Source organism: Medicago truncatula, chromosome 6, assembly GCF_003473485.1.
Source record: "Medicago truncatula cultivar Jemalong A17 chromosome 6, MtrunA17r5.0-ANR, whole genome shotgun sequence".
NCBI classification, from domain to species: domain Eukaryota; kingdom Viridiplantae; phylum Streptophyta; class Magnoliopsida; order Fabales; family Fabaceae; genus Medicago; species Medicago truncatula.
This window is the reverse complement of record NC_053047.1, coordinates 4,892,803-4,906,176: the sequence shown is the minus strand read 5'-3', so window position 1 is coordinate 4,906,176 and position 13,374 is coordinate 4,892,803. Positions and strand designations below refer to the sequence as shown.

The 13,374-nt window shown below is 36.7% G+C and overlaps 3 protein-coding genes across 4 annotated transcripts in view; 1 reads left to right on the top strand and 2 right to left on the bottom strand.

Moving 5' to 3' along the window:
* Positions 1-13,374, bottom strand: part of LOC25495344 (protein CHLORORESPIRATORY REDUCTION 7, chloroplastic) — a 35,980-nt gene that overhangs the window by 3,734 nt on the left and 18,872 nt on the right. Inside the window, exon 1 of one of the 2 annotated variants that reach the window (XM_039835224.1) lies at positions 3,644-3,773. The exons of the other annotated variant lie outside the window; for it this stretch is intronic. Coding sequence (XP_039691158.1) covers positions 3,644-3,668 — 25 coding nt within the window. The 5' untranslated portion in view covers positions 3,669-3,773. Of the gene's footprint in view, positions 1-3,643; positions 3,774-13,374 lie in introns of those variants that run through there. 2 annotated transcript variants of the gene reach the window in all.
* The window catches only part of LOC11422532 (uncharacterized), a 30,098-nt gene continuing 16,793 nt past the window's right edge, over positions 70-13,374 (top strand). Inside the window, exon 1 of the mRNA XM_039835225.1 lies at positions 70-1,172. Coding sequence (XP_039691159.1) covers positions 1,063-1,172 — 110 coding nt within the window. The 5' untranslated portion in view covers positions 70-1,062. The remainder of the gene's footprint in view (positions 1,173-13,374) is intronic.
* On the bottom strand, positions 3,650-7,095 carry LOC25495342 (LRR receptor-like serine/threonine-protein kinase RPK2). Its single transcript, XM_013595557.3, has one exon. The coding sequence runs from the start codon at positions 7,008-7,010 to the stop codon at positions 3,675-3,677; it is 3,336 nt and encodes a 1,111-aa protein (XP_013451011.1). The 5' UTR covers positions 7,011-7,095; the 3' UTR covers positions 3,650-3,674.

The following is a 13,374-nucleotide window of genomic DNA, read 5'->3' as shown; positions in this document are numbered from 1 at the left end:
ACCTTTTGCATTTCCTCTACCATTTTCTATTTCATTTGCAGTTCCAACACATTTTCAGGATATTGTCCCTTTCTTGAACTAGAATCTCTTTTATTGTACATCTTTAAGATCGGTGATGTTGCAAGGGACCAAGTGTTGGGTGGTAAAGAACCAACACCTGAATAGAATAAGTGTAGCGGAGATTAGGATGTTGCTTTGGATGTGTGGTAAGACTAGACATGTTGGCATTAGAAGTGACAGTGTTAGAGAGTTGGAGTATCACCCATCGTAGAAAAGATGGTGGAAATTCGGCTTAGGTGGTTTGGGCCTGTATAGAGGACAGAGGAGACCTATAGATTATGTAGTAAGGAGAGTAGATCAGATGGAAGATAGTCAAACCACTAGAGGTAGAGGAAGACCTACAAAAACTAAAAGAAAAACTATTGAGAAAGATCTAGAGATGAGATAGAGATATAAGATATTATATATGATAGAACATTATGACCTCTTTTGATTGGCCCCACTTTGTGGGATAAGGCTCTATTGTTGTTGTTCAAACTGTCACTGATTTTGGTATTTGTCTACTTCATTGTCGAGTTATATTCCTTTTTTTTTTTTTTGACAGAAGTTCTATTCCTTCTTTGTATGCCCATATTTTTGTAATTTATTGTATTATTGTCTGGGTTTATTGAAGTGCACGCCAAGTTATGCAGTAGAGTTCAAGTCAAGCACATCCTGTTTTGTAACAGTCCATTTTTTTTACGTAAATTTTTTCTTCATTATTGTCTTGGTTCTGTTTGACTCAATAACCTCATGTAGAGGTTCAAGGCTTTTACTCAAAGCCAAAATTGCTCTGTTCATCAGTGTTATCAAGGACGGATGGCTGCTGGCAAAAAATAATCTGTCATATATGCTTGGCGTTGCGGCCTATGGCACAAATATGGTTAATATAATAAAGTTGGTTTGGCCTAAATTCTTGTCATTAAAAGCCATGGTGCCACCAAAGCTTAAATTTGACAACACAGCTTCATCACCATTCTGTGGTCAAGCTGCAGTGGACTAGTAGAATTTGTTTTGGGTTCAATGGAAAAAAGTAGAGAAGGATACTTTGTATTCCACCATCAAGGCTTTGATGGTGATCGATGGATGACTCAGATTTCAATCCAGATCCTTGTGGTTGGACACCTTTTCAGGTAATTTTTTACCATCTACACGGCTGGTACTTTTTTACCATCTGCACGACTGGACATCTAACTTCCAAATTTTCATGAAATACCTTTACACTGCTATAGACAAGGTTGGACATGTCAAATTTTTTTGGTTAAAAGTTACATTGTTTCATGGTGCCATGTCAAATTGTATATGTTTCCTTCAAAGATTTTAGGGGAATCATGATTATGTATGCAAATGCAGCTCTGGAATTTTTAGAAATGCATTTTCAGACGAGCTTCATGTGTGGTGCAATTTTCTGCAACTGCAAGCCTAAGTAAAAGAATATCATTTGGCTTAAATATAATAACTCTGGCTAATCCAAAAACTGATCTGATTTGAATCTTGTTGTTTCTCCCTACTTCTCACAATATGAAACTCAGTTGTTTCTTATCACTTGTTCCCTTTCTCAAAGTTTTACTGGTCCTATAGTAAAAAGTTACATATGCCATGCCATGATTGCTATAATCACGGCCGTTTGGGACATGTAGTTGGTAAAATTAGGACTCTAAAAGTTAAAATAGAAACATCATGATCTTCAATTATGGTTTACGAAGTTGTTTTATACTGCAGGAGGTCCCTTGTGATCTGTATAATGTGTGCTCAAGAACCTTTGATCATTAATTCCTTCCTTAATTTATCAATCTCTGAAATATTCACCTCATAGAGGCTGTGGCCCTGCAAGCAATTGCTGAATGGCACGGTGGATTATGTTGCCAACAATCATAGGCAATTTGTGAATGGAGGTCTGCCAAGCCAAAGCAGCACCATAGGCTGCAATGGATAGTTTATATGGAGGGATTTTTCTCCTTCTGCCATCATTCCCTACTTTCCGCCACTCCATCTTTTCATCGGTCTTTCGTCGACCTGATGTTACATGCAGATCTATTTTATAATTGTGACTCTCGATATCTAAGATCACTCTATCAATCTCACCCTCTTGAACGATGTATAAAAATTCTCTGTATTCTCATGAAGTTATTGGTAGACACTTTCTCTGTCTCTCAAAAGTGAAACTTAAAACTCTAACTCAAGATGTCTTCACCTAAATTGCACGTTCTTCACAAGTCCTTATTTCTATTATATTTATTATTTGCTCTTATTTTTGTTGAATCAACATCAACCATGGCATCATTGGTCATAATCAAAATTTTAAGCTGACCAATAACCCATGACATATGAAACTTTTTCACTCCAACAATTATCTCTATTTCCCGGTTGCTATTTTCAACATAAAAATTAAGTTGTACTATTCCATGACTATGGAGAAAAATAGAGCCAAACACATTTTAAGTGGAAGACAGGGAGGGGGTCCCAAGTGGAAAAAGGATAGAAGGTTCTTTCACAGTCAGAATATTGAGTTTTTGTCACGGCAATTTTCTCACTCCAACTGAGTCAAATATAGTGACGCAGCACACCAATGTTGAACTAGAAGCATATTCTGTTTTTGGTCAAATATTGAAGGATATATTGTTGTTAAAAAAATAAAAATTGATGAAGGAAATGGATAACAATGCAATTTAGGCATGTTTCAAAAGAGAAATATGTAATTATTATATTTTTATTGTTTTTTTTGTTACTTTTATTTTTATTTTGTTGCTATATGCAATTTTTTGTTTTCCTATTATAAAATGTTTAGAAGCATATATTTTAAACTGAGTATATCATGAATATTAACTATTGATTGATTTTGTATGTTTAAATTCAATTATTAAAATCAGTTGAGAGATAAGATAAAAGTTGCCAACTTGACATAGATTCTAAGGTTGAATCGTAGCCACAAGCTCCACTTTGCTACTTTTCAGCTGATTCAATAATGTGGTGGGCAACAACAAAGTAGAAGAACACGTGTTTCTTTTGAAATGAGAAATATTATAATCTTATTGTCAATCCAAACATGCACCAAAAATTGAGAAAAATAATCAAAATATAATCACTCAAATAGATTCAGCCAAACTGCACCAAAAATTTCAAGAAATCTACAATATGAAATGGAAATCAAATATCTGCATTCTTCAGCAGAGAATCTTCACCAAGCCCTCTAACCCAATCAACTAAAGAGTATGGAAAATTGGGGTGCTGCAACTATATTAAAACTTATTTACAAGGGGATGATTAAGTACAAATTGGGGAACTCAACCTAATACAAGTCCATAAAAAATGGCCCAAAATTCTAATAAATCACAAATACAACTTACATACAAATTACAAGTGGAACAAAACATCACCAACAATTAACAATGATTTCAAAGAGCATAGCCACACAATTCAATAGAACCGACACTGTTGATTGAATATGTTTCCGGTGTCTGACACGTATCGCATTCCGACACCGATACAACGCTGCCACATGTGATTACATTCAATTAATTCATTTTCTCAAACAATTACCGGCGACGGCATATCAGTGTCGTTGTATAGCCGGTGTCAGTATAATTGTGTTTTGAGTCTGTACCTGTGACCAGTGTTTCATAGCACATAAGGGGCTAGCATGATGGGGGTTGAAGTTGCTTTAACCTTTTCACAACCTGTTTCATTGTAGGTCTAGTTGAAAGTGAATCAACAGTACATACAACAGCTAAATGTAGAACCTCTACCAAATCATGTTCTGGTCCTACATCCCATAACCCTGTGGCGAAAAACTCCTTTGCCCTTCCTTGCCTTAGTAACATGCACGCAAATGCAACTATATTGAAACCATTCCCATAAGAAGAAAATGAAGGGTCCAACACTTTCTTATCAGATAGCAACTCGAGAAGCACTACACCGTAGCTATACACATCAGCTTTATCAGAAACACGACATGTCATCGCATATTCGGGAGCAACATAGCCGAACGTTCCTGCCACACCTGTAGTGGCATGTGTCTCTGAAGTTCCTAGAAGTCTGGCGAGTCCAAAGTCGGATAGATAAGCATTGCAATCGTCGTCCAACAAGATATTGCTAGGCTTGACATCACGGTGAAGTACACGTGGTACACATTGATCGTGCAGATAGGAAAGTGCACGCGCTATGTCCAGTGCAATCTTGTGAATAACTTTCCAATCCACAGCCCTTGTGGATCTCTCCTGGATGAACTTTTCAAGATTACCACCCGGAAGATAATTGTATATGAGAAACATCTCTGTCTCACAAGCATGGTAACCGATCAAAGTGACGAGGTTAGGATGATGAAGCCTTCCAAGGGTCTTAATCTCTGCATGGAATTGTTGAACACCTTGGAAACGTCCAACGGAAAGACGTTTCACTGCCACCAAGATTCCTTGTGATATTTCTGCCTTATAAGTTGCTCCAAATCCTCCACTCCCAATACAGTTGCTTGCATTAAAATTTCCTGTGGCTTGGACAACATTTTCAAATGTCAATGGGACGCCGATATCAGTGAACACTGTAACTTCTCTTTTGACTGAACCACCAACCCTGGACCTCGGCTTCCACTTGCGTGTGATGAAAAACAGAACAATAAGGGCTATAAGAACTGAAACAATGGCTGAAGCAGAAGTAATAGATGCTATCTCAATTGCATTGAAACCATTATTGCTATCTTTGCCAGTAGTTTGTGATGTCATAGAACTTTCATCAACCTGCCCTTGTTGATTTGCTGACGGTACAGTCAAAGAAAGTCCACGGCAGGAACTTAAAAATGGATTCCCAACAGCACTGCTGCATTTGATCAAGCTACTATTTGACGGCAAGTATCCAGATAAGTTATTGAATGACACGTTGAATGCAGAGAGTGTAGTGACATTTACCAAACCAGCAGGAATGTGTCCAGAAAGATTGTTGTTATTCAGCAAAACATTGGTCAGATTTCTCATGTTCTCGATAAACTTTGGAATCTCACCGGTAAGAGAGTTTGTAGACAGGTCCAAGACTTGTAAAGAGTACATCTGTCCCAGGCTGGTAGGAATTGAGCCACTCAAGTTATTACCAGCCAAAGATAAAAACTTCAGAACCTTCATCTGTCCAAGGCTGGTGGGAATCTGACCTTGTAACCCGTTTCTACTGAGGTTCAGGGAAACAAGAGAGACCAAATCCCCTAACGTGGAGGGAATTTGTCCAGAAAATTGGTTTTTGGATGCATCCAAAAATTTCAGGGATTTGCACATGCTACTAATATTAGAAGGAATCTCACCAGATAGCCGATTATAACTGACATTAAAAAGCAATGCATCTAATCCATCACATTTCTCAAACAAATATGTAGGAAATGGTCCCGTGAGCTTGTTCTCTCCAACGAGAAGTGTGTAACTACTCTTTTCCTCCATCCTGTCACGCACTACTGGCAAAGACTGAATGCCGCTGAAGTTATTTTGCCCAAAGTTGTGAAAAACCGAAAGACCATTTCCCCCTAATGACGCATAAATGGTTCTCTCATGAGCTTTCGATGAAAAATATGATGCATAAGGAGACATGACATCGTCAGCTTCAAATGGATTCCCATTCTGAGAAGGATAGGGAGCACAAACATTATCGGAGAAATCAGGAACTGAACCGGACAACATGTTTGCACTAACATCAAACACAGACATACATGGAACATGAAGTTCCTTAGAAAGCTCCCCAGTAAGATTGTTTGAGCTCAGATCAAGAAAATGTAGCTTCTTACATAAACCAAGCCGGTTTGGGAACTCTCCGGTGAAGAAATTCAGAGCCAAATTGACCATCTCCAAGTTACCACAAGCACCCCAACTCGTAGGAATACCACCCTCCAAATTCACCATGGGAGCCCACAAAATTCTAAGCTTAGGAAGTGACACAACTTCCTCAGGCATTCCACCTTCAAAATAATTCAACTCATCATTCAAAGTAACAAACTCACCATCCCCAACCGGATCGAAAAGGTTGGACAGCACTACAACAGAAAGCTCCGTACAATTCCCAAGCTCACGAGGAATATGACCACTAAGTGTATTCCTCGAAACATCCAACACCTCAAGACTCTTAAGCTTCCCAAATTCAGCAGGAATATCCTCTTCCAACAAATTCGAATACAACAAAAGCGTCTTCAACCCACCACAATTCCCCAAACTCTTCGGAATCTCTTGAACCAACAAATTACCAGACAAATCCAAATGCTCAAGCTTCCCACAATTCTCACCAATCTCCTCCGGAATAACACCACTGAACTGATTAAAAGACAAATACACCCCTCTAAACTTCCCAACAAAACCAGGAACAGAACCATTCAAACCATTTGCAGCCAAATTCAGAACCTCCAAACTATCAATATCACCTAAAACACTAGGCACCATTCCAACAATCTTATTAAACCCTAAATTCAAAACCCTCAATTTCCTCAAACCTTCAAAACCCAAAGGAATAGACCCGCTAATCAAATTACCTTCTAAATCAAGAACCTCAAGCTTCTCCATATTCCAAATCTCTTTAGGAATAAAACCCTCCAACACATTAAAGGGTAAACTCAAGACCCTAAGCTCAGTTAACTCACTGATCAAAGATGGAAACTTTCCAAACAAAGAACCCTTAAAACCAACACAACTTCTCCTAATTCCAAACCCATAAAGCGGAAACTTGTAAAAATCAGAGCAAGGATGAGAAATCAGTTTACCATCTTCGACGCCGCCGTTGCCGGTGATGTTAAGAGCAACAACACGGGAGTTGGAATCACAGAGAACTCCGTAGAAGGAACAGTGGTTGGCAGTAGAGCTCCAGGTGGAGAGAACGGCGGATGGGTCGGAAAGAGAGGCTTTGAAGCGGAGGAGAGTTGATTTATCGGAAAATGACGAAACGGCGTCGTTTGAAGAAGATAAGAAGAGAAGAAAGAAACTCCATTTGATGAAAATTGAAGATGAAAACATCTCATAGAAGATGAAATTTGAAGAAATTGAGTTTATTTTGAAGTGTTTGAAATTGGGGGTTTTTGAAAACCCTAATTTTGGAAATTTTGTGAAGGGAAAGAGAAGAAACAGAGAAAGAAGAAGACTATAAAACGCAAAGTGTGGTGTTTCTATTTTCGTCTAAACGCGTTTTCTTTGTGTCTTTTGTTTGTCAAATTATGTTGGCTTGACTTTGTTTGACTAATACAAATACTACATAGAACTTATTTCAAAAACAAAACAAAAAAAAGTACTACATAGAACTATTACATTTGATCATTGTATCTATAGTCATGTTTTGAAATGACTAATCTAGTTCTTAGTATATTAAGAAACAAATTTAATGCATTTCATACGTGAAAAGAATTGTGATATATGTTCGAATGTCGATAAAAGTATGAGACTAACATGATATAGAGCTATTATAGTCGAAAAGAATTGTGATATATGTTCGAATGTCGATAAAAGTATGAGATTAACATGATATAGAGCTATTATAGTCGTATTATGAACAACTTTATGAGTTGTCTTTGAATAAATTTCTTATCAGAGTTTTTAAGATTGGCTTGCTTGAAAACAAGCAAAACATAGAGTCATTTTCGTCGGACTATGAACATCTTTATGGTTTATATGTGAATAAATAAATTTAACATAAGAGTTCATAAGATCTGTGAGTAACAAACAAATGCAATTGTTGATAATTAGATTGAAATTAGAGACATTATTTCTCTTCCCATAAATGTTGTCCACCAGTGTTTTTGAGTCCACCTTAAAATCCATATTAAGTTGTTGGAGATCCTGCACTCATTGCAACGTTGATAGAAGACCTGGAGTTTCTTAGTTGATATTACTAAAATATTTGTATTTCAATAACTCTTATTTCTATAGAAGAAATTAGGGTAGACAACATTTTTGGTCCCCTGGATGTGTACTTCGATGTTATAATGGTCTCTGACTCGAAAAAAAAATAAAAAATTAACTCTTCAATTCGTTAACTACTTTGGTCTTCAACGTTAGGTTTGGTTGTTAACTAATAAAAAAAGTTGAGCTGACAAGATTAAGCAAAAACAAACATAAAACCACTTATCTGACTTGTCTTTCTCCTGATAAAAATGAATATGATTTCCTTTTGGAGTTCATAACCCCTTCAAACTGAAAATCTCAAAGTTGGAATCAAGAGATTCTTCATCAACCTCTTTCACAATCTCATCATCGTCACTCATAATCTCAGAGTTAGAATCAACAGGTTCTTCAAAACTTGGAAATATTTTAATTCATTACCATTGGTTCATTGCATACATACCATATATTTGAAATTGATTCATTAAGATCAATGGAAGATTGAAAAGAATAAGGAGGAGGAAGAATGAGTAAGATTAAGAATTTGGAATTGATTAAGGGATGGAATGAATTGCGAATCTAGGGATTTTAAGTGAACCCATATATATATGTATATATATATATATATATATATCCTGTTAATTTAGTCTCTAATGCCACGTCACACACTCCTTGTCAGCAAAAAAAAAATGTCAACTCAGTTTTTTGGGTCAGATAACAACCAAATCTAACATCGGAGACCATGATACTTAACATATATATATATATATGAGTCAGGATCCGTTGACACCATATCTCAACCGTCTATTTTTTAAAATCAAAGGCTTATAATTGTTTACTAAATCAACTCACATCTGTTTTCACTGCGCGATTATACTTGATTTTGATCACATATTCACTAAAAGCTTAATTTGAACGAATCTTCAGGCCATTAGTTCGTCGAACTTTGTAATTCTCAGCCACATCCACTCTTTAATATTCTTTCTATGCTAATTCTTCAATATTCTTGTTTGCGGTGCAATTGTATGATCTTCGATTAATTGAATTTATGAAATCAATAATAATTGGATGAAATTTTTCATATGTCAATTTCTTATATCAACCTTTTTTTTAATCTTTTCCCTTTGAAGGAAAGGTAGTGAATCAAACGTCAACAAAAAAGAAGAAGTGAATCATGGAAGATTTTGATTGGACCGTGAGAATTTGATTGTTGAAATTTATCAAATCATGTAAAATCAAACAATTTTCCAAAAACGCCTAATAGAATTTAGTTGAATCGCTTCCAATCCTCTATCATAAACAACTCAATTGGTTTAATTAGGATACCTGGATCCATTGATGGGGAAGCAACAGGAGAGAGCGATGATAAACACAGGTGTTATACCCTGTTTTTGGACCTAAAAATACTGGGCCCAATTTCATTTTCAAACTTTGTCAGTTAACAAATTTCAACTGCACAGTTCGGATTGTCTCTGCTTCGCGATATTTTCAATCACAATTTTACCTATGTTTTTCTTGCATAAAACCTTTTGAAATGTCTTTACTTGTCTTGTAAGTCATTCAAAAGTGCCTCTGAATCATTACATTGCTTTTTCTACAGTTTATTTCAAAATTTGCAAAAGGTCATACAGAAGGGTATTTTGGTCATTTCCTGCAGTGGGACCCATCTTCATCCTTGTGACTATCTCCGAGTCTTTTCAAATTCATTTTTGACATTTCGTCAGTAAACCCTGTTTAAATTCATTTCAAACTTGCATCTGAGTCAGTGTCAAGTCTGTTTGAGTCAGTTTAGGTCATTTTTTAGCCCTAGGGGCATTTTGGTCATTTCACATGAAATTTTGGCATGGGGAGGTTACTTTGAAGTACCTCATTTAGGCCATTGGTTCGTTTTAGTCCGTTTTGTCAATTTTATTTTTGTTTCACTTTACGTTTGGTCAAATTACGTTTTTTATTCAAATTTTATTTTGTATTGCATTTTGGTCCCTCAATTGAGGTCCCAAAATTGCATTTTTGTCCAAACTGTTTTTTTTATTATTTATTTCATTTCAAGTTTTTTTTAATTTTGCAGTCCAGTCCTTGTCATTTTCACAATTTGCAGATTGGTCCTTAAAATAGCAAGCAGCGCCCAAGTGAGCAAGTCCAGGGTACGTGTCACAATTTCATTGGCTCAAGTGTACACATGTCAACTATATAAACAGTGAGTCAGATTCAAAGCCATTAATCACACGCCAACTCAACAAACACAATCAGACTTTCTCTCTCCATTCAGTTAGATCAGAAACAGAAAAATCATCAAGTTCATCAAGAACACAAGAACCCTAGAAATTTCCAGAACCAAAATTCATACACAAATTCATTGATTTTTGCATCAAACTCTCAGAGATTCAATGGCGAATCTTCATCACTGAGTTGATCCCTCTGCAATTCAAGGTGAGAATTCTTCCCCAGTGGCGAAGAACTCCAACACCGATCACAGAGGCGTTGAAAAAGGAGAAGAAAAGGGAAAGAAGCAAGGTTTTAAGCCGGCGAAGAAGATGAAGAAACGGAATCAGTGAGGAAAGAAGAATCACCGATTTATTTTCGGTTCAAAGCCAGAAATCAACAAGCAAAAGCCAAATCCAAGTGTTTCCGAAGAAACCTAACAGAATCTCCATAAAAACTCAGGTAAAACTCAGAATCTCTCTTCAAAAATAATATCATAGTTTAAACCTGCAAAATCACGTGAATAAACACAAAAAAATTTCCAGAATCACAAAGAAAACCATAGCCGTAAACACAAAACCTAGATCCATAAGGATCTAAGTGTTGAAAGCGAAAATAAGCACTAGAGAGGCAATAAACGACGAAACGATGTAGATCCGTAAAGATCTAAACATTTTCTTTCAAAAAAAGATCAAAGTCAATTTCAAAACCGTACGAAGTTTTTTCCCGATCTACGTCGTTTCAAGATTCGTTTGTAAAAACCAGTGCCAAAATCATACTTAGGATAAGAAGACGAATCGTTTGATGTAGAAGTTTTGAAGTTCTGGAAATTTAGGTCACCGGAGGTGCTTAGGCGCGCCGGAGAAGATGAAGCTTCCGGCGGACCTTCAAGGTCTCCGCCGTGGCTTCATCCTCACCGGCGGTGAGGGTTTAGAGAGAGATGAGAGAAGAGAGAAGAGTTAGAGAGAGAAAGGTGTGTGACAAATGAAAAAACCGGCGCGTTAGGGTTTTATATAGGGCGCTAGACCGGACCGGTTCAAGACCGGTCCAATCCCCTGCGTTGTGAGCCCTTAGATCTAGGGTTTAGGACCTTGGATCAATCCAACGGTCCCTGTGTATCCCTGTGAGATCCGTTTCCTCTGGTTTTGGGCTGGGCCTTCTTTTGTACGTTTTTTTGCTTTTTTGTGCTATTTACACCGTTTTCTTGCTATCTGAACCTGTTGCTTGCTCACTTTTTTTTATAAAAATTCCTGAAAAATCCTAGTTGTTTCTTGGCATATTTTTGGCATTTTTATGGTGTTTTCTTGCATGTAAAAGATGTTAAGATGGCATGAACTAATTTCCATATGTTTTTACACTTTTGGTATATTTTTGCTATGTTTTTGTTCTTGATACTTTGATGTGTGTTATGAATAAATGATACCATATCTTGTGATAAATATGCCTCTGGACATGTGCTTCTTTTGCTGATTTGAATATGATTTTTATGGATTTCTTGTTTTACAAGCAACAAGTGTTTGTTTTAAAGAATAAAGTGTCAAATTTCTCTATGAATTTGGTGTGATACTTTGCTTGCATGTGTCTCCATTAATTTCATGTCATGGCTTGAAACAAAATTTCTCTCAAAATTGCCATGATGTGATGATTATGGGTTACAAGCACCTTTAGGTATCACATCAAAATTTTTAGGTTTATTGCCACTCTATTACCTTTTCTTTGCCATTTTTATGCATTTCCTTTTGAATATTTCCTATTATTTTGTGCTTTATGGTTACTAACCATTTCATCTCATGTTTCATGCATCTCATTTAGCATTCCCTCCACTTTTTAGCCTAGCATTTGTTTTTTTTGCAAGTTTTAATTCATTTGGTAATGTAATTTGTTATCATTGGTTTGTAGCTTGGCAAAGGGGCCATAGAATGTATTTAGGCAATTTTTGTAATATGGACTATGGACACTATGACGCACCGACACGCACACACTCACCTTAGATGTATGCATAGGATTGTATGGTTAGATAAGCGCTTAGGTTTGAACACTTAGGGAAAATCCATCTTTTTTTCAAAAAAAGCAATTGAACTTCACTTCAAAAATTTTCATAATAAGTATGAAGTCAACACTTCATTTTTTTTTCCTTTCTTTTTTTTCTTAAGAAAAATTCAACTCATCTTAATCATTTAGACTTTCTTTCTAATCACTAATCAAACCTCACTTTTTTTGCTAAATCTAATGCTCATGAAGCCTCCCAATCTCCTTCTTCAAAACCTTTTTTCAAAAATTAAAATCAAACAATTAAAACAAAAGAAAAACAAGTCTTTTTTTAGCAAGAACTACGCCGGTTTTGATCCCGTAAAACGGTACGTAGGCAATGAGTCAAAACTCATCCAAGCCGAAGTAAAATCAAAATTCTACTTCTTCTCTCCCCATTCTTAACTAAATAAACCTCCCATTTTCAAAAGTAAGTAAAAATAAGCGTGAATATAGACTTAGGAAAACGGCTCCTATAGAGGACTATAGTTACTCCGGGTGCCTAACACCTTCCCGTAGTAAAACCGACCCCCGAACTTAGAATCTAAGGGTTTTTTCTCAATTTTGCCCTTCCCAAGAAAAAATAGAGATATCAACGGTCGAAAGGTACAAGTCCAATTAATGGCTTGGCACCCAAAAACCATGATAACAGAAATGGCGACTTCACTGGGGATCATTTTTTAGCGGGTCGCGCCTAGTTTTCCTTAGTTTATATTTATGCTTTATTTTATTGCTTACACATGTGAATACTTGTTTACCTTCATTTGACGTGTGGGGTGAGAATATCAAAAGTCCTAACCCGGGCTGAGTGAACTTATGTTTAGGTAGAGATATAATCGACAATTCGATCCGGGGGTTGCCTCGTGTATTGGATTATGCGATCAATCTCACATAGCTGAGGCATTTTGAAGGTGATATTGTCGGCGTGTGTTGTCATGCTTAGGCACTTCATTTTCAATTGTTCGACGAAGCTATGAACCGTAGTTACCAAACCCATCCTAGCCTTTTTAGGACGTAGTGCGGTGGCTAAATTGAGTGTTGTCTCAAACTTTAGTCGTCACGCGATACTACACTCAAGCTAGACCTTCTCACAAATAAACATGGAACGGGTGTCGTCCTGTACTACCATGATATATGTGAGAGAGGTTGCAGTTTGGGAACTGTGTTAGAACCGTGGTTACTATTATCTAAAGCCTTAGTTCACCGGACGCCGTGTCCATCCGTGGCCTTGTCACTTTGAATCTCAACCCACTTTGTAACTAAACAACACAATCAT